Source organism: Cupressus sempervirens, chromosome 8, assembly GCF_028749045.1.
Source record: "Cupressus sempervirens isolate cs-2001-9-10 chromosome 8, ASM2874904v1, whole genome shotgun sequence".
Taxonomy (NCBI): Eukaryota; Viridiplantae; Streptophyta; class Pinopsida; order Cupressales; family Cupressaceae; genus Cupressus; species Cupressus sempervirens.
Window position 1 is genome coordinate 499,015,456 of NC_143125.1, and position 22,043 is coordinate 499,037,498.

The 22,043-nt window shown below is 36.5% G+C and overlaps 1 protein-coding gene across 4 annotated transcripts in view; it reads left to right on the forward strand.

Annotated features, from left to right (window-relative positions):
• LOC149543370 (DNA double-strand break repair protein) overlaps positions 1-22,043 on the forward strand; it is a 71,379-nt gene that overhangs the window by 12,360 nt on the left and 36,976 nt on the right. For all 4 annotated transcript variants that reach the window (XM_089798170.1, XM_089798172.1, XM_089798171.1 and 1 more), the window contains exon 2: positions 19,204-19,298. In XM_089798170.1, the coding sequence (XP_089654296.1) occupies positions 19,204-19,298 (95 nt within the window). The remainder of the gene's footprint in view (positions 1-19,203; positions 19,299-22,043) is intronic.

Consider the following 22,043-nt stretch of genomic DNA (forward strand, 5'->3'; position numbering starts at 1 on the left):
TATCTGAAGAAGAAGATCCAAAAGATGATGAAGAAGAAGAAGAGATAGAACAAGAAGACCCCAAAACACCTTTGAAAGCAAAAACGCTCTTGAAGACACCAGCAAAAACTCCATCAAAATTTTTCCAAATAAATTATCCTAAAGATTTGGTATTTGGAGATCTAGAAAAAGAAGCCCAAACAAGAAGGAGATTTCCTAACAATACTGAGCATGGACACTTATGTCTTTTATCAAAAATAGAACCAAAGAACTTCAAAGAAGCAAATGAAAAAGAGTTATTGGGTCAAAGCATTGGAGGAAGAATTGGACCAAATCAAAAAGAATAATACTTGGGAAATTATTCCAAAACTAAAAGATAAAAATATCATTGGAACCAAATGGGTGTTTTGGAACAAAATGAATGAATATGGAGAAGTCGCAAGGAACAAAGCAAGGCTTGTTTGTAATGGCTATACTTAAGTAGGAGTGGATTTTGAAGAGACATTTGCCCCAGTTGCAAGATTGGAAGTAATTAGGATTTTCTTAATATTTGCAAGTCATAAAGCATTCAAGGTTTACCAAATGGATGTTAAATCAACTTACCTAAATGGAGACTTAAAAGAGGAAGTATATGTTGAATTACCTAAAGGATTTGCATTTTCAAAATAGGAGGATCAAGTGTGTAGACTAAGAAAAACACTTTATGGGCTAAAACAAGTTCCAAGAGCTTGGTACTCAAGATTGGACAAATATCTTCAAGATCAAGGTTTCAAAAGAGGAATGACAGATAGTAATTTATTCGTTAAATCTGAAAATGATAAACTTTTGGTAGTAGCGTATGAGGATGTCATAATATTTGGAGGAGGAAGTGTTAAAATGTGTAAAGAATTTTCCATAAATATGTGACAAGAATTTGAGATTTCTATGTTTGGACAATTGTCTTTCTTTCTTGGATTGCAAATTGAGCAATCAAGTAAGGGAATATTCATTTCTCAAGGTAAATTTATCAAAGAAAAGGTTGAAGAAACTTGGAATGGAAGATTATAATCCTATTAGCACTCCCATGATTACAGGATGCAAGCTTAACAAAAAGGATAAATTTCCCGATGTAAGTCACGCCCACTATAGATATATGATTGGAAGTTTGTTTTATCTAACAGCCACAAGACTTGACATTTTGCAAACAATTGTTGTTTTAGCTCGATTTCAAGCAATGCCAAAAGAAACTCATGTTCGAGCAGTTAAAAGAATATTGAAGTAACTAAAAGGCACTATGGATCTTGGTTTTCTTGTATCCAGAAGGAAAGAATTTTAATCTTATAGCTGATACAAATGCAGATTTGGGAGGCAATATTGATGATAGGAGGAGTACAAGTAGAGGGGCATTCTTCCTTGGAAACAACCTAGTATCATGGTTAAGCAAGAAGCAAAGATCAACAACTTTATCTACAACAAAATTTGAGTACGTTGCAACAGAAGCAAGTTGTATACAAGTGCTTTGGATGAAGCAAACTCTAGGAGATGTAAAGATTGAATTTGAGCATCCTATTCCCATCTTTTGTGACAATACTAGTGCATTCAACATATCAAAGAATCTAGTCATGCACTCCAAAACAATACTTATGTCAATCAAATACCACTTCCTAAGAGAGCAAGTACTTGAGAAGCAAGTCAAGTTGGAATAAATCAACACAAAGGAGCAAATTGTAGATATATTCACAAAACCCGTTCCAAATGAGATGCTTGAGTACCTAAGGGAGAAATTGGTAGTATCACTCTCATCCATTCACTAAAAGTTTCGTAAGAAGCATGAGTTAAGGGGGAGCACGTCTCTAGCCCTAGAGACCCTTTGCCGTTCATGCCGAAGGGGGAGAGATTGGAGAAAGGAGGAGCAACAAACTAAGAGGCAGTCTTGTACTATCAAGAGATTGCCATTAATGACAAAGGGCGAGATTGATGAAGGATTGTCATTGATGTCACAGATAGTTTAGAAGATAATAACAAAAGAAAGCTTCAAGAATCGTCCAAACTGTATGTGGCAGCCTTGAAAGTTGACTATATAATGATGATCAACACAAAGATAAAAGATTGTATATACTTTACGTATTACAATAATAGATAAGAGGTCTATTATTAGTTAATGGTTATCTTGTAAATATCTTTAGCTTTAGTTTGCTTTCGTTTTTTTGCTTTCTCTGGAATAGAATGTTTCTATTCTTTACGATCGTTTCCTAAGGAAACATCGTCTCATTCTTTTGTATAAATTGACCTTTCGGTCTCTGTTAATAACAAGCAAGTATTTACCAATTACCTCGTAATATGGTATCAAAGCATCTTTCTTAATTTTTTCGAAAATTATAATTTCTTTTCTGAAATTATCAGAGCCAATTTTCAAAACTATTATGTGAACCTTGCTTCCTAATCTAAAAACCCTAAGATTTTCAGAATAGTTTTTTGTCTGAGATTTTTTTAAACTAGCGGATTTTTTCTGGCAAACCTGCGGATATTTTTCTGGGCGTTTTTTTTTGAAATTGCGGATTTCTTTTCCTGGTGTTTTTTTTTGAGATTTGCGGCCTGCAAGCATCCTTCCTCCATTGGTGACCTTGTCTCCTCATGCAATCGCGTCACATGGCAACACAAATCTGAACAAATATATGCAGAAAACAACTATTTCGAACGCCGAAGATCACTCCTGAAGCATTCACGACCCTCTTTGCCAGCATATCTTCCTTTTTCGGGTGTTCATTTATCCAAATCGGCCATTTTTTGCCTTGCAAAACACCATTTTTGCTGTTTTTGACCTTTTTGGCCGCCGACTGCTATTTTGCTCGAAACCCTAATTTTTGGGGTTGAAATTTTTTTTTGTTTGCAAATTCTTGGTGGGTTTTTCGAGAGCTCAACTGGGTTGTCGTCCGTCTTTTCTAGGTGCCTCGATTTTTGTGCCTCGATTTTTGAGCCAGCAGATTCAAAAAACGACAGCAGATTCCTTCTGGGTTTTTCGATCTCTCTTTTGGGTCATTCTCTGATTCTTCTGGGTCTTCCGTATTTTTGCCTCGAAGAACGTGCTTTCACAGATTTTCACAATTTTTCATTGAAAATAGTGCCATGGCATCTCTAACAAATATTCTGCTCGAACATAATTCCAAATTCAATGGTCGCAATTATGGAACCTGGAAGCAGTGCATCATCGCAATCTTCGAATATCGAAACACCGATCAACTTGTTCTGGGTGTTAAGCAGCGTCCGACTTCTTCGAGTCCTGATCAAGATACATGGGATTTGAACAATCGAGAGGTAGTAATGCTTCTCAAACTCTCCGTAGTTGATGACCAACTTTCTCAAATTCCATCCGGCAAGATAGCGGCCGAAATCTGGACACATCTCAAAGGTCTTCATGAGACTTCCGACAAGAGCAGAGCCTTCTTTCTGAAAAACACTCTGTTTTCTATTGTCATGGATGAGCGCACTTCGCTCCAGGCACACCTGAATCGGATTCAGGAAATCCGTGATCAGTTACTTGCCATCGGTCGCAAGATGGAGGAAGAGGATATTGTGGTAATCACTCTTCGGAGTTAACCAAATTCCTATGAGCATTTTATCGAGACTCTCAACATCACATCTTGCTCTAAAGTTCACTGATCTCTGCACCCTGCTGCTTCAGCAAGATCGGTGGAAACAACAGTTCGGTAGCAGCTCCAGTTCCACCTCCACTCAGCAAGCCTTTGCTGCGAAATCCTTTCAGAAGGATAAGGGCAAGTTTCAGCAACCATCTCAGCAGAACTCTTCTACTCCAGCATCCGATGGTACCAAAAAGAAGAACATTCAATGCAACTACTGCCACAAGTATGGTCACATGAAGGTTGCATGTCGGAAACGCTTAGCTACCTAGTCTAAGCAATCAGGTTCGCAACCCAAAGCGAACAGTGCAGAGCATACTGAGCAGGCGAAATCTGCCTTTTACGCCTTCATGGCTAAAAGACCCGCAGATCATGTGCAGTCATCTGCCTGGTACATTGATTCAGGTGCCTCTCAACATTTCACTCACCGCAGAGACTGGTTTACTGACTACCAGCCTTATTCAGATTCTGTTATCTTTGGTAGTGGAGAAGAGTACACGGTTGTTGGTAAAGGCAACATTCAAATTCAGTCTGTTGGGAGGAAGCTCATATTCCTTGATGTGTACTACGTTGTAGGGATGGAACTAAATCTACTCTCAGTCAGTCAGTTGCTGTGACATTCTCCACACTTGGCAGTCACCTTCAGTTCACATCAGTACCATCACTGATTGGGCGACTAAGTCTACTGTTGCAGTTGGTCTTGAGGATCATGGTCTTTTCAGGCTTACTGATTCTGGTGATTCTCAAGACTTAGCTATGGCTGCTCGGCGATCTTCCATCAACATACTTTGGCATCAGCGATATGGGCACTTAAATGTGCATTATCTCTCACAACTTGCTCGGGATGAGCTTGTTCTTGGTTTGCCAAAGATTCAAACCCAACACCTTGGAGTTTGTGACGCATGTCAGGCTGGGAAGCAACATCGCACACCTTTCCCCAGTGGCGATTCTTGGCGAGCTTCTCAAGTACTTCAGCTTGTTCATGCTGATATCTGCGGCCCTATCGCCACTCCTTCTGTTCTTGGGTACAGGTATTTTCTGTTGTTTGTAGATGATTTCAGTAGAAAAATGTGGGTGTATTTCCTTAAAAAGAAATCCGATGCATTTACTGTATTTCAGAAGTTTAAACCCTTAGTTGAAAAAGAGTCTGGGAAATCTATTATTACTCTTAGATCAGACAATGGGGGGGAATTTTGTTCTAATGTTTTCTCCAGCTTCTTGGATACACATGGCATCCAACGCCAGTTCACCACACCCCACACGCCAGAACAGAACAGTGTAGTTGAACGTCGGAATAGGACAATCACCGAGATGGCTCGTTCCATGCTCGAACACAGACATGTTCCGAAGCGTTTTTGGGCAGAAGCAGTTAACACTGCAGTTTATCTGTTGAACCGGTCACCCACAGTGGCGGTCAAAGGTAAAACTCCGGAAGAGGCCTGGTCAGGTCGCAAGCCCAGAATCAGTCACCTGAAGGTTTTTGGCTCTCTTGCTTTTGTTTGTATCCCTGATGCTTCACGCACCAAGTTGGATGCCAAGAGTCAGAAACTGATGCTTGCTGGATATAGCAGTTTTCACAAAGCCTACCGCCTTATTGATGTTGAGACATCTTGTCTCATATACAGCCGCGATGTAGTCTTTGATGAGCAGCGAGGACCATTCATGCCTGTTTCTCCTGTTCCTGATCCAGCAGACCAGCCTATGCAGGTTCATGATTTGGGAGTTCGGCTTCCATTAGGTCCACCTAATGGGAGGGCTCCAGTAGCTCCTCCAGCTCCAGTCCTGCCAGTGATACCTGTACAGACACCTCTGGCTTCTCCTGCAGGATCACCTCGTTTTGAAGATGCTTCACCTGAGTTTGATCTAGATTCTTCTGATCAGGATCCTGCTGATCAAGCATCTCCTAGTACTACTGTTGGTCATTCTCCTCTCCAGCCTAAGTGGTGGGCTAAGACACTTGCTGATCTTCATGATGATGAGCTCATTGATGGGAGAACTGCTCGGAAAAAGAGCAAAACTACAGATTTTGTTAACTTTTCTCTTATGGCCAACATTCATAATGTGTTTGAACCTCAAACATATTTCGAGGCTAAAGGAGTTCCAGAGTGGGAACAGGCCATGCAATCTGAACACCAGAGCCTGCTGAAGAACAACACTTGGGTCCTTTCTGATCTTCCCCCAGGGAAGAAACCCATTAGCTGCAAATGGGTCTACAAAATCAAATACAAATCAGATGGTACTTTGGATAAGTACAAAGCTCGTTTAGTGGCAAAGGGCTTTTCTTAGCGTCAGGGCATTGATTATGAGGAGACCTTTGCTCCTACTGCAAAGATGAGCACCATCAGATTAGTCCTAGCCATGGCAGCACAGTTTGGCTGGAAGGTCCATCAGATGGATGTAAAGAGTGCTTTCCTGAATGGTGATCTCCATGAAGAGGTCTACATAACGCAACCTCCTGGTTTCAAGGTTGCTGGTAAAGACCATCAGGTTCTCAGATTGGTAAAAGCTCTCTATGGTTTGAAACAGGCCCCTCGGGCATGGTACATCAAGATTGATACGTACCTCAGTGATCAAGGCTTCAAGAGGAGTTCTTCAGACTCAAATCTGTACATCAAGACTACTGACAGTGACATCATCCTTCTGGTTATCTATGTGGATGATCTGATCATCACTAGCAGTTCGACATCTTTGATTCAGGGAATCAAACAACACTTATGCCAATTTTTTTGAAATGGCTGACCTTGGGCTCATGCATTATTGCTTAGGTGTTGAAGTTTGGCAACAGTCTTCTGGTATATTCATCTCTCAGTCCAAATATGCCAGGGCCTTGTTAGACAAATTCCGAATGCAGGACTGTAAACCTGCATCTACACCTATGGAGAAAGGTCTCAAGTTATTAGCCAAGTCTGATTCTCCTTCCGTTGATGATACTACGTATAGGCAACTAGTAGGCAGCCTCATCTACCTATCTGCTGCTAGGCCTAATATCAGCTTTGCAGTCAGTTATATTTCACGCTTTATGACAGCTCCTAAGGCTGATCATTGGATGACAGCAAAGCGTGTGCTTCGTTATGTGAAGGGCACTTCTGATTATGGACTTCTGTATTCTCGGAGTTCTAATCGTAAACTCATTGGGTTCACAGATTCAGATTGGGCAGGCTCTGTTGATGATAAAAAGTCAACATCTGGATATGTGTTCAGTTTGGGATCCGGTGCAGTCACATGGACCAGCAAGAAGCAGCAGGCAGTTTCTCTCTCTTCTACAGAGGCTGAATATAGAGGGACTGTTAAGGCAAGATGTGAAGCTGTCTGGCTTCGTTGGATGCTTGGGGATATGCAGATGTCACCAGCAGGACCAACTACTCTGTTTGTTGATAACGAAGGCGTTATCAAGTTAGCACGAAATCTAGTCTTCCATGAACGAACCAAGCATGTGGATGTTCATTGTCATTACATACGACAGCTGGTTGAAGACGAGACTATAGATCTGCAGTATGTTCCTACCACAGATCAGACTGCAGACATTCTCACCAAGCCTCTTGGTCCTGATAAGTTTGTCAAATTCAAAGGACAGCTTGGTGTGTTAGATAGATTAACCATTAAGGGAGGGTATTACAATAATAGATAAGACGTCTATTATTAGTTAATGGTTATCTTGTAAATATCTTTAGCTTTAGTTTGCTTTCATTTTTTTGCTTTCTTTGGAATAGAATGTTTCTATTCTTTACGATTGTTTCCTAAGGAAAGATCGTCTCATTCTTTTGTATAAATTGACCTTTCGATCTCTGTTAATAACAAGCAAGTATTTACCAATTACCTCGTAATATTACGTACTTGAAAATCCATTGTTGAAGAACTCCTAATAAGTAGATACAACAGTAAGGAGAACTTGAATCTTGTGTAACATGAAGGCAACACTGAGAGTTTAGATGGTAAGCCTACAGTGATAAAGAAACTTGCAGTATGAGCAACATACGACATTTATACATATGTTTGCAATAAGTATCAAGTTACAACAAAATCAAACACCTATTCTGGGCTTGGAGATGTCGTTAGGAGTTGTGAAAATTTGATTCAATACAACACAAGTATAGGTAATATATAAACCAATTTGTGATGCAACGATGAGAATAAATGGCAGAGTTAATGTTCATAACTCCAGCAATAATGTTTAGAAAATAGCATTTGAATATTGGAGTTACATGTTGGAGTCTCTACACCATAAAAAATAATAATAACCTGCGATAAGTCTGAAGTTGTTACATCCCAAATTTTGACCTAATTTAAATTATTATAGCTGTTGAGTTGAATGGGTTTTCTTTCTATTCATGTGACAAGGTAGTTAAATAAAACTTTTGTATCCTCTGAAATGGTTTAACTTTTAATGAGGATGGTCATTATCCATTATTTGTCATATGATGATGATAGTAGTCAGCAGTTGCTTGGTTTCAGAATTATGGTTATTAACTAAATTCCTTGTTAAATATCAATGTTGAATGTTATTATGGAATTATCATGGAACTTGGTGATATTGTGGAAAATTGTTGCACGGATAATTGCAAGAGTAGACGGAGGGGAGAAGCATTGCTTAATGGGATCTACGGAATGGGGTACTATCTTGCTCCATTGGTCTGATCGATAGGTATGACCTCTAACTATCTTGATAAGGACCTAGCGACTTGTATAGCAGGGTACAATCATTGGACACACATAAGCTATTAGATAAATATAAAAAACATTAATGATCTTAACTTAAATTAAAGTACACCCTTTTAACGGCTTAGGGTTAACGTCTCCATCACTTCATTGCAATACATATTTATTTACGTGCACATAGATATAGAAATAAATGTGACACCATAGTATTATTTTTATACAAGATTTTATCTAATTAATATGTGCATTTAAATACGTGTACAAGAAGATAAAATAATCTTCCAAATGAAACATATATTTAGATATACATATTTAAAAGATATGACCTTGGATAAGACATATATTATGATGTCATCTTATCAAATATATCTACATGCAAATAGATAAATATGTTTATTATTATCCTTTTTTTATAACCTTCAAGTTCCTTTCTATATTTATTCATTTCTTTATTAGAAACCGAAATGTACACTTGGCATATAATATTAGTGTTCAAGAAGACAAATCTTTTAATTCTTTAAGAGTTATGGCTTCTTGGAAGCCATTGAGATATCGATTGCCTCTATATATTTGGAAGCCGAGAGAAGGCAGACAGATGAATATTGTTCTCCACATGATTTACCTCTGCATGTTTTCCACGTTATTACTTCATGTTCTACCCTCTTGTTGAAGGTTGGAAATTAGAAATATTCTGGAAATTGCATACAGATTGCTTCCGTGAGGGAACCGACTATTTAACATCAAGCCAACGCTCACATTTCCATTAAATCAGACCAAGTTAAGTGGTCATTTCCCTTTTGAGTGATACATATTCATTATTTATTTCCTGCTTTCGAAATTATTGCGGAAGGAAGTACATCCATAAGAATTCTGTATTGTATTATCAGTGAGTCTAATCTTTCTGTATTGAGTCAATATCAATTGTACATGACAAGTTTACACATCATTGTTTTTGCTATAGTATGACAGAATGTATAACCTTGCAAGCTTGTTAATATCATTCTCTGTTATTTGATATACTGAAAAATCACAATGTTGCAACCTGTGTTGGGGCTTAGCAAAAGAGTTGGATACTCTAAGATTATAAACACCTGGGACTCATCCAGTTGTATGGCAAAGGAAAGGGGTGAAGAGGTGAGAGATAGAAATTTGCAATAACATGAAATAGAATTAGATATAACATAACATACTTATATAATTTTTTTAAAAAGGAATCATATGATAGCTCATGCATGTCCATTTATGTTGTTCCCTGTTGTCAAGTCGAGCGATGGTGATTAGATAATAGAAAGTTAGAAACCCATCTCAAAACTTTGGCCAAGGTCATCAAAGGCATGTTTGCCTTTTTAAGATCACTTGATGTCAGTAGTGCTAGTTATTCAGACATGTTCGTCCATAACTGTGCGGACATTCTAAACACCGAAAATGCTCAGGTGGTTGGACTAGTAGTACCCTAAGCCAGATCCTAAGGTAGGGAGGGCCTTTCTTTTCAAAAGATTATGTGGGGATGGATATGGTCCGAGGTTGGGAGGTTAAGCCTAAGTCAATGCTTCTCCTCTTACATGAAAACCGAAGCTTGCAAAACCAGTTAAAGACTCTCTAGCTACTTTTTAGTATGTTCTTTATCCTTGTTGTGTTTCTGTTTCCTCTTACTTTACAGTAAAATCTTAGTAATCTATTTTACTTATTTACAAGGAATGTTAGGAAATTGTAATTTCAGTTAAACGTTATTATTTCAGTTAATCGTTATTTCAGTTGAATGTTATTTCAGCTAATTGTTATTTCAGTTAGATGCATACTAGTGAGACCATAGGCTCCAAGAGACAAGAGATTGGGTTTTGGGAGAGATCCCTGACATATAGTTAATAAAGTCTTTAGAAGCAAAATAACTGCTGTCTCACATGCACTTGATGAAGAATTCCTTCACACAACACAAAAATACAAGGTATATTCTGATTTGGCCTCCATGTTTTTCGGTGTATTGTTGGATAGGGAAGATGTTATGATTGTCCATTTGTTGGTGAAAGACCAAAAGGGGTTCACTGATGACTTGGAGGAAACTCTAGGCTTTATTACTACCTCAGTTGGACTGCAGTGCACAGATGTGGTTCCTTCAATGGCTACTGTTTTTTTGGATGGAGTAAGAGTGGCCTCTCACCATCATTGATACCCAGACTGAGAAGGAGCAGTTTAATTTGGTGAAGAAGCTGTCAGCATTCCTAAAATTTGTGAGTGGGGTGGTAAATGTGGGTTGACAGGTTAACGTTTAGCATTTAAAGACGAATTCAATCCAGCATCAAAAAACATGTTTTCTGTGCAAGCTCCTTGCAGGATAATTCTTGGAATAGAGAAGTAGTTTGACAAAATATTTGCCTTATTGTGACCTTTTTGTAGGGGAATTGAGCCCCGCCATGCTAACCTGTTTGTTCATCCCCTGCAGGTTTTGGTAAGTTTCTTATGGTTTTTTTTTGGCCTTGAGAAGGACTGAGTTTCCAACTAGCTATTGGCAGTTTTGATAAGCTAGATGGTTATGCACCCTGTACATGGGACCATAATTTGCAAAATCTCTGAGTACTCCCAAGTTTTTTGACTGGTTGAGTACTCTCAAGTTTAACTCTCGCGTATTTATAGATGTAAAAAAAATGTAGGTAAAAATGTTGATGCAGGGAAAACATTGGATTAGATGCATTTTTCACATCATTTTAGTGCTATTACGCTACACATTTTCTCTATTGAAATGTCAATTACTAATTTAATACATTTTGTAATTGTATTCTACAAAAAACTATATGTTTCTTTAAGAGATTTTAAATTTTTATACTTTCTGAGTTGCTGAGTTTTCCCTGAGTTTTTTTCAAATATATGCCGAGTTTTTTTCGAGTTGAAAATTTTGGGCTTGCCGAGTACTCTCTGGGTCCAAGTCTGCAAACTATGCACGGGACAATGCAAATTGTACTATACATATAGTTTCTGATGTTAATATAATTCACTGTATCAATATATTAGATGTCAAATCTTCTTAGGGAGATTCCATTTGGGTTGCTTTTTGGGTATTTGTTGTAAAATGGATATATTATATGTAAAACTGTTTAATCAACAGAAACTCAAAAATTCTTTTCCAGTTAAAGAAAAACTAGAATTCTAAACCATATGCATCTATATATGATGCTTGTAATGGCCTGCAACTAATAACAGAAAAGGCCATTATTCCTATGTTTCATAGCATTTTGGGGACAGGGATGGGGAATGACAGGGGACACGTTTTTGTGACATTCCTAAGAGGGCCATTTTTAGGGGATGGCAGAGGATATCAATATACATATTCATATATATATATGATTTTTCAAATATGTTAAAATATAATAAAGAGAATGGGAAAGGAGAGATGTTTCACTGATAATAACAATATCAACATTTAACTAAATCATGAGAACTGTAGTATAACAGCATAAGAAATTTCAATGCAGCATTACACCAGCAGTCTCAAACATAAAAAGTCCATGATCTTTTAATATCCAAAAGTCTCAAACATATATCTAGAAGTCTTAAACATCAAAATACAGCAGTCTGTGAAACTATTTGGTTATCGGTATCCAAAGAATTAAAACTATCTGAGTCACTATCCCTTTTTGTCAAAAGTGGATCATCCAATGGTAGTGGCAGTAGTCAGTGCAAAATAGAAAACATTTTCAAAACAAATAAAATACAATCATACAATGAAATACTAGAGATCATCTTTTTAATATCAAAACTCAAGAATGAAAGTTTCCAAGCAGAGTATTGGGACTTGTTCTTGGCATGACTCAGAAAATTGAACAGATGTAACTTGTATTCGTTATTGATTCTCATACATATGATATTTGAATATATTGTCTCGATTCTTGTACAAAGGTATAGAAGAATCAAACAAAATTAAAGTCTTTAATTTGTTTTTAAATGCCAAGATATGTCCCATGCTGTTTGGGGACAACTAGCCATCCCACAGACATTCTGAATCCGTTTCAAGGAGGACTAGCCATTCCCAAACGACGGGACATTTCTTGGCATTTTCGAGGGTTGGCCAAGCACTGGGGACAGTAAGAGGGTGTTCCCTTGCCTTCAAAATGGCTAGGGGATTGGGACATTGAGTTTTGGGGCAGGGAACTCATCCCCATGTATCCTTGCACTATATAGTAATAGGAAAAGTTTTTAATAATAATAACTTCAATAAGGGACATTGTTTGGAAATCCAATAAAGATGGCCAAACTCATTCCCTATACTTATTGGTGAGCCAGGCACAAACCTGTCCATTTTTGCAGTCAATTTTGCAAGCCTTGCGGCCTTACAGGTCAAAAAGGGTCTCTCATCTGCACCCTATAGAGTTGAATGTTTTGTTTAAACTTTAAACCTCAAATTATTCCCAATTCCTTTTCTTTGATTTTTCATATTCACCATATGGAACATATTCTACCATTCCTATCTAAATTTTGTGCAACTCAAATTCAATCACCCAAATGTAAATTTTTCTACTATGTTTCCCTTTGCTGTATAAACATTTTATTAAGAGAATGTGGACCTAGGTCCCAACAGAAATTGTTCACATAAAAAAACAATTTTGATTATCCTTCTCTCACAAGTTGACTTATCATGAGAAGATATTTCCTTGTTTTAATATCATCTTATCCAGTTGTAAATGCAATGTTAACTTATAACAGCTCTATTAAATTTGAATTTCTTAATTTTCTCTTTATTGATAGAAAAAATTCAAATTTACATAAAACATATCAAGTTACAATATACAAATATCAAACAGATTAGTTAATTTTGCACTCAAAATGGACATCATAGTATATTACATAATTCACAATATCTTTGTATAAGCTGTAAAACAATTTCTCCAAGAGGAATTTAGCACCTACCTTTTTAGGTAGTGTCCTTGCCGATAACTTGGTTCTCTTTCTAGTTCTATACTAATTTTTTTCTCCATATAATCAACTTGCCTTTAGTGATGAGAAAAGAAATACTATCCACATGAAACAAAATCTGCAACACTTGTGCATAAAAACTAGTAACACATGCATAAAAACTATAAGGTATAGAAACATTTCAAGTCATGGTGACATTGCTTGAAGCCACATGATTAAATGTTGTCGACCTTCTTAGGCCTTTTAGGTGTTATATGTCCTCAAATTTATCGTTTATCTTCCTATAAGGATGATTTGGAATTTTAACACTTACGTTCTCGAAGTTTACTAGTCATACCTAGCTGAAAATGTTAATGTTTGATGTCTATTAATGATGGAGGAAACAATAGTTTAATCCATGCCTATTCACTCACATGTAATTGTCCGTTGCCAAATATCTCCTATGACTATAACTCATTTTTTGGTATCCATGATCTCACACAGCTATTATTGGGACACCAATTTATGTGAAGTTTGAGATTTTTTTCAATGCACAACTAATGATATCCAAGACTTCTCCCTAAGTTGTGATCGAATTTATAACTTGACATTTTGTTATGATCTTTCCTTAACATTTGGTTGCCTTATTTTTTATGTAGAGGAAGTGATTCACCTACCATCTTTGCCAATTAATGCGAAATTGATAGGACCAACATTGATGTAATGTCCCCATTTTTAGCAGGTTTCTGCAGTTGGCCAAGTCAGTTCACCATAGCGATCCTTGTGAGCTAACAGGCATTTTGGGGTCTCAGTTATGGATTTACTATTTTTAGTAGTTGCTATTTTTGGCAGTACAGTGGGTGGTTCGGCAGTTGGTCATCACCTGCAGTTAAGCAGGTTAAAAATTGCATGAGCTCTTATTTATTTATTATTCATTGAGTTGCATTATTATAATAATGTTTATATTATTATTATAATGACTTTAAGAGATATTTCAAAAAAGCAAGTTGGAAAGTTTATAGTGTTGAGTTCTTTTGGGAAACTTCCATGATTTTTGAAGTGGAGTTTTATGGAAACTTCTGCCAACGAATGCTTATAAATGAGAGCTCATTTCATTGGAAAAGGCATGCTTGAAAAATATATTTGCTTTTTGTGCCTTTGTGGCTTTCTTGATTTTGGACCTATGAGCCCTTGCTGAAGTATAAGGGTCTCGTCTGAGAAATTCTTGGCAATTGTGTTGAAGTATATAATTGGCCAACTCTCTTCTATTGTATCTTTTGTATCTAGGGAGAAGAATAATCTTGTTGATTATATTGAAATTATTGTGCATCTCGTTGAGGGTTATAATAAGTTTCTGAGAATTCTGAGAATTGCATTAGCAAATTGTGTTGTTATATAGCATTGCATATCTCCTACTGTCCATCTTGTATCTTTGGAGATTGGCTTTTGTGAGACTTGACTGATTTGTGAAGGAGTTTGTGAATTTCCAGCATATTTTTGATTCATATGAGGCTTATGTGGGTTTCTTGCAAGCAACCATGCATCATGTGTGCAGCGTTTGGCATTTTCCAGAGTAGTCATTGCAATTTCTAAGCTCCATGTGGTAACCAAGAGGCGTTGTGTTCATGCTTAACCACTTGCGATTTGTTTCTGGCATTGACGTGAGGACTTGGGAGCTGAATTTGGGTTTAGTGCTGCACTTTGTGGGATTATTACTGCCCAGCTCCACCCAATGTTCAATAATTGAGCTGTCAATCAGTTATTCAGCCCTGCTGTTAGTGGTTTATGGTTGCAGATCAGGTTTTCGAGGTCATGATTACATGCACATTGCAAGTCATTTCCATCTAGAGGCTGCGAATTGGTAGAAGGATAAAGCTGACTTCAATTTGGATTGCAATTCCAATATTATGGCCAATTATCGACATCATCAAATCAGATTCTTCTTATATCTTGCACATGGTTTGCCAATAAGTGTATGCCGGAATTGTATTGTTGCTATTGGGTATTGTAATTACTTTTTTTCATCATTTTCTTTGTTGAGTGCAAGTCTGCAACTCCAAGGGTTGAATAATAAATTCTAAGTTGATATTTATCAAGTTGAATTACAAATATCATTTCAGTATTTGGCTTGACTATGGTGACATGACAGTTCACATCTAGCTATGTCATTACTAGTGGTTATGAGGCTGCTATACAAGTGTTTGATAGAATGTTTAACTATTAAATATTAAAGAAATTGGTGTTATAAAGTTATAGCCGACAAAGGGTTTTTATAGTTGATCTCTCCTTTTAAAACTCTTAAAAGATTAATGCCCATTACTTCTCCCCCTTTTATTGCTTTGAAATTCATTATTCTTCTTAGGATGCATCAAACGCATCCTCCTTTTTCAATACAAAATTTATGATGTCAACCTAGTTACGTGTTATTATGTGTTATATGACCACATTAACTATAGAATATAATATGAACACGATGAAGTTGCAGGGCATGGAAACTGATTCCAAGGTTGCATCAATCATATCCTCCTTTCTCAATGCAACTTTTATGTTTTTAATGTCAACCTAGATACTTGTTATTGTGTGTTTTATGACCACGTTAACTATAGAATAAAATATGAACACAATGAAGTCGCGGGGCATGGAAACTAATTCTGAGGATCTCTCAGATGATGTGGCTGAGAGGAAGGTGGTTTCTCAAGGGAATCAAAAGTAGGTAATGCTATGGATAGCAGAGGTTGTAGCTTGAAGAAGGACAAATACTTTGTTAGTCTTGAGGAGACTTCTGTGAAAAATAGCCAGAGGAACAGTTTGAGCTTAAGGAGTGAGGGATGAAATGAATGCCTTTTATGCATAAATGCGTCATCACCCCAAAATAGTGACCCAAGGATTCTGCTCCTTAAATGTAGTGAATATTAACGTGAAGGCATTTGATTATTTCGTGGAGATGGCTTGGCGCAATGTAGGCTCAGATCTTTTCTAACTACATCATTTTGCAACCTAGATCCAACTTTGTTTACTTATTTTGAAATTATATCCCTTCAATCATTCCTTCGTTCCATACACATGCTTGGGAATTTATCTTTCTAAGATAGATTGGACCTTTTGACTTTTGATCTTGGATTCCCAGAGGAAATTCAAGATGGACTTGAACTTTGATCTTTGAAGATCGAAACCTTGAATGCCTTGAATTAGATTACTTGAAAACTGGAAGGGGAATTTTGGACTTGAATGTCTTCCTTGAACACAAGGGACTAGAATCCATCCTCTTAGAAAATAAAATAATTGACGTAAGAATCGTGCACGAAATTTAGAATACACATAATAACTCTTCCTATTTCTCCTTCTAAAAATCCTCTGCTTCAGAATTACTTCTCTTGAAAATCCCTATCGGATTTTTCTATCTCCTTGTAAATGCACCTCTTTCTTCTCAAAAGCTTAGGCCCCTCTCTAGAAACTCTATGTAGGAACTCTCTTTCTTCAAAATTCTCGTGCTTTACTCTTGATTTTTCAAAGCCGCATCATTATTCCTTTTCTTCAAAATTCTACACATTCTCCCTCTAGAAATTCCACACGTTTAGAAATTCTCTCTCTAAAATTCACATGCCTCTTGCTTTTAATTTTTTCAAAAAAACAAAACAAAAACCTTCAAGGCATTTAACTTCATTTATGGTGGTTCACACTTGGAAAGGTTGGATTTCAAATATGTAGGCAATTAATTTGTTTCCAACTTTTGATTAAATTCCGCCACCTTACGTTGGGCTTACCACATTTAACCAGTGTCAAATAAATCTTTGCAATTTGAATCTTTGATTTTCCATGCTTGGCCCAATTCTAAATTCATCTTTGCTATTTCTCCCATGGGCACTAATTAAGATAGGCATATATTTGCAACAATTAGATAAATTCTAACCTCTTTCAATTTTTATCAAATCAATCTTTGCCATAGCACCATGAATGTAAATTAGATTGGGCGGTGGAATCTTGAATCTCAACCCATTTTCCTCAAGGATTGTATTCTAGCACTCTTGGGCGCACATGTACCTTGAAGAGTTTCCTTGACCTTATAGAATTTGCAATTGAGGGCATATTTGGATTTATATGAGATTTTTTCACTTAGAGAGGGGTTTTGTTATCTCCATGGATTTGAGCCTATGAGTGCAACCTAATCCTTGTGGAGGATCTTGTCTTTCACGAAAAATTCCATGACAATGTATCAACACTCTAGGGCACAAGTTGATTCTTGAGGAGGATATTTTTATGCCTTGTAGATTTTCCCAGGTCATCATGAAATGTTGCTCTAGGGTGCAAATTAGACCAAATGGAGGATTTTGTTGTTTTTGAACTTTTCCATGACTTGTTGAAGTTGGTGCTCTAGGGCCAATCTCAAGCCTATTGGGGGAACTTGTGCCTTAGGCATGAATCCATGATGTTGGTAGATTAGTGCTCTAGGGTGCAAATTCATAACATTGTTGGATTTTGTTTATGACAATCATTTTTTTCAACTTTCCTTGCACATCAAATATAACATTTCAATATAAGATATTTCCTTCATATATTTTGAGTTATATTTTATATAAATACTTTTAGAATGTTTGTGAGTAGTTTCAGATCTCCAAGAGTTGTAGTGGAGATTTTAGATTTTAGAAGATCCTAATTCAGACTCGGCCAATTTTCAGTAATCACTACACTTAAATTATTTTTCTTTTCCACAAGTGTTTTCCCCAAGATTTCTATCAACTTGATACTGGAATGAGGATTTCCCAAGAATTTTCACATCTTTTCCTACCTTTTGATGCTTCAAACTTGGTCATTTTCGTTCATTCTTGTGGAGATGAATGCTTTTTTGATTGTTATGTTGTATCTGGAACTGGATATGTTTTCTGGTATTTACTCTTTGAGGTGTCTTATCAATGTTTTTTCACTTTTCCTTAGAAGTTGCCTTTTCAGGAGATGCTTTTTGGGTACCCCATTTCAAAAGATGCCTTTTTTAGGAGATACCTGTTCAGACTAAATTGTTGACCAACTGCCAGATTTTTTCAACTTTTTAGATATCAAACTGGATGCCCTTTTTCCTCTTCCTTCGGGAGTGCTCATTTGACCTACCAAAAATAGACTTAATATAAATAGTAAGCTTGTTTAAATGAGTGCAAACCACAACACAATGCAACTAAAAATAGCCTTACAAAAAAAGACAATGCTAAAATTAGTGAGTACTTCCAAACTTAAAATAAGGCTACTCATAGATGCAATTAAACTTACTTATAATAGAAGTCTTCAAAAATAGCAAGGATCAAAACATTTAAAATTTTGCATGCATCCTTTTTGAAAGATTATTTTTTGCACAAAACTTAATTCTTTGTTTTTCATATAATTTCCATTTTATATGTCGAAGGTAAGACAACATTTCAATCCAAGACCTAGCCAATCTCATACTTAAGACAAACCACCAACATAGTTCAAGGCCTGGGAGATGACATTGACTGCAAAAAGACTTGGCTTATTCATCAAAAAGAGGGGGATCCCTATTTGCAATAGGGAGGTGTGAAAACGTTACATGTTGATCTGTAGCATCTGGACAACAACCAATGTACAAATATTCTTGACAATATTGTGTAGTTCTGTACAAGAAGTGATATATAAATTTACTTGTGGACCTTAGTAAGTTTGCAATTAGTAAGTTTGAAAAAGCAATAATAGAGACATTTTAGTGCGGACTAATGTATACACTATATTGCCTTTTCTTCTATTGTGAAATAGATATATCGGCTTGGAGAGAATAACAATCCTAATTACAATATATTGGCTTTTCTTTTATTTAAACTTTGAAACTTATAAGGTTTGAAATGATGCGTGTGTATATGTATTTCTAGCATCTTGTATTTGAGGTTGTGTGCATATTGCAGCTTGTTAGATTTTTGCATGAAATGCAGTTTGCAAATTTCGAATCTCTTACTGGCCTTTTGATATAGATGTCTTCTAAACAAATTTAAGTAGGAGACAAAGTTTGGATCCCATTGATATTATAGCTTGTCCTCCTAAACACTTTTGGCTTTGATGTGGCTTCTAGATGAGGCACCTCACAAGGAAAAGGTTGTTCACAGAAGCTAGGTCGCTCACATCCCATTTATATTATGAAGAAGAGGTACAGTTCGTGAAGAAGAGGTAATCATACTTTGCAGATGCTCAAGATATGGTTATATTATTTTTTAATTTTTTTTTAGCAAAGCATTTTCAGTTTAATTTTTCTAGAGACTTGAGGTAATCTATTACAAGTGTACTAATGTAGGAAATTTAGTTTATATGCTTTATATCGCTTTTGGGAGTTTGATAGTTGAGATCTGTGCCATTGGCTTCTGGGTATTGAATTAATATTTGTCAACTATGATGTGTTTATTTCAGTCAAAGCAACATGTTTAGAGGAATCCAAACAATGGTGATGTACAAGCTTGTAGTTCTGTTTGCTCTTTACTTTCCTTGAGTTAGCCTGGAATCATTATTGTTACCATGCCATTGAATAATTATCTGTATTTGGTATATCCTCTAAATTGGGCTCTCTCAAATTGCTGACCTCCAATCTCAATATTTATTGGAGGAATTCTTTCCACGTTAATAATATGTTAATAATATGGTTTGATTTATCTGTTGCATGGTGCAACTCATTTTAGATGATATCTCATTGAATATTCATCCTTGTTTGGTTATCCTGTTAAATTTGGCTTCTTTGAATTGAATACCTCCATCACAGACATCTGTTGGAGGTAGACTTCCTTCTTTAGTGGAATCAATGCAGTTTGATTTATTTGGTGCATCGTTGAAAGAAACTGATTTAGATATCTGATATCTCCTTAATATATGCATCGTATCTGGGAAAATGATAACCTTGTCCCGAGGAGAAACCTTTTGGAATACACAACTGGACAAGTTTCATCTTCAACTGTATATCTTTTTTAACTGAACCACTGACTTCTTTCCAAAGATCATAACACAGAAGTATTGGCAACTATTATACTTACGATCTTCAGAATACATACTATTTTTCACTGTCTTGTAGCACTGAATACATATCCGTCTTCCACTGTCCTGTTGTCACTGAATACAAACATGTTGTCCACTGTTCTATAGGTTCCATAGCACTAACATGTCCAATGCACAACCTTACTTCTTCAAGTTCAACATCCAACTTTGGGACATATTTAGACCACCAGATTTACTTGAATATTCACCAACAAATGCCTCCGACCATAAAGAAAACACTTCCAAACCACAGTGCTTGACATCTATAAAATCTAAACAACAACAACTAAATAGACATATTTTTCCAACAATCTTCCTCTTTGTCATTGATGGCAAATAGCCACCAAAATTCTTTCACACAGATATCAATCACTATTACTCCCTCTTACTGAAATGACCAAAACATTCCTCATTATCCTTCATACAATTCTTTCCTCTAAAAAATATTGACAACAAAACATTTTCCTTATCTTTCTCCCTCTATGCTGTCAAAGTCAAAGGCCAGAAACATACTTACTACTGCACCACTCTGGAGATCAGCCATTGGCGTTAGTCCAGAAAAGAAAACAAGTCTGAAGGCTCCCCCCTAAATAGATGCACCACTATAATTAATTAGGAGGGACAACCACCCCAAGCTTCTGCCAGAGTAACAAAAAGTTATCCTCTTCAATATCCCCAGTTATCTAGACCGACTTTGCATGGAAATAATCTTTTCAATTAACAGATCATCTTTAGGAGAAAGCATTATCTCCTCATCATCAACAACAACTTATACTATAATATCCTTTTGTTCATTAGTACCCTCATGTTCTTTCTTTTCACTATTATTCAAACAATCATCAAAGAAAAGCAACTCTTTAAACACATTCTTCTAATTTTCTCTTCATGTTTACCAAAGGATGAGGCCTCTGTAAACAAATTTGTCATTCTCTTGCCCTTATCTTTGTCTTTCCTTCACCGACAACATTAGACAGTTTTGCCACAAGCTCAATTCTTGCAACGCAAATAGCCTTCAGAATTTTGATGAATCTTTCAATTATGCCCTACATTCTTCCTTCGTAGTCTCATAAGACAACTCAGTTGCCCATACAATTCTAGGTTCTACAACTTCTATGTTGTAGAAATTCATAACAAGATAGAAGACAATATCATTCTTATACTTGTCAATGACCTTAGGGAAAACTGCCAATGCGGGTACAGCATGTTACTTCTTTGAATATTGTTTTCAATTTTTTGCTTATTTCCCTATTGTGGTGTTTGTGCTTGGCTGAATAAGGGGATTGACCTTCAGCAAGTGGTACCAGAGTGGATGTTTCTAATTGTCTAAAAGATTACTGAACTTGAGGCAGTTTGCTCAAGGACTGTGTTTGAGGACTGTGTTTGTGGGATGAAGAGAAAAACCAAAAAAATAGCTCAGTGAAGGCATTGTGGTGGAAAAGTTGTGGGTATAATAGAAGAGGGTATTACTACCTTACACAGACAAGTGCAAGCATTGCAAGAGAAGTTGCATAAAGGAGCCGACATTAGGGCAGTAGATGGAAGTAAGGATGAATTTGAAGAAGGATAGTTTGAAGAAGAACAAGAAACAGCTAGAGATCTTGACAAGGCTAGGTTCTTAAGGGCCATTTCCAAGATTGGAAGAAGACCAAAGATTGAAGTTTCCACATTTTCAAAAAATCTCAATCCAAAAGATTTGATCAATTGGATTAATGATATGGAGAGTATTTTGAGTATGAAAAGTAGAAGACCTTTAAAGGGTTAGATTGGCAAAGGCCAAGCTGAATCATTTTAAAATTTGGTGGAAAGAGCTTTAGTTAAGGAGAAATGCAAGAGAGAAGAAGAAGATAACAAGATGGGACTTGATGGTGGACAAATTGAAGAGATAATTTATTC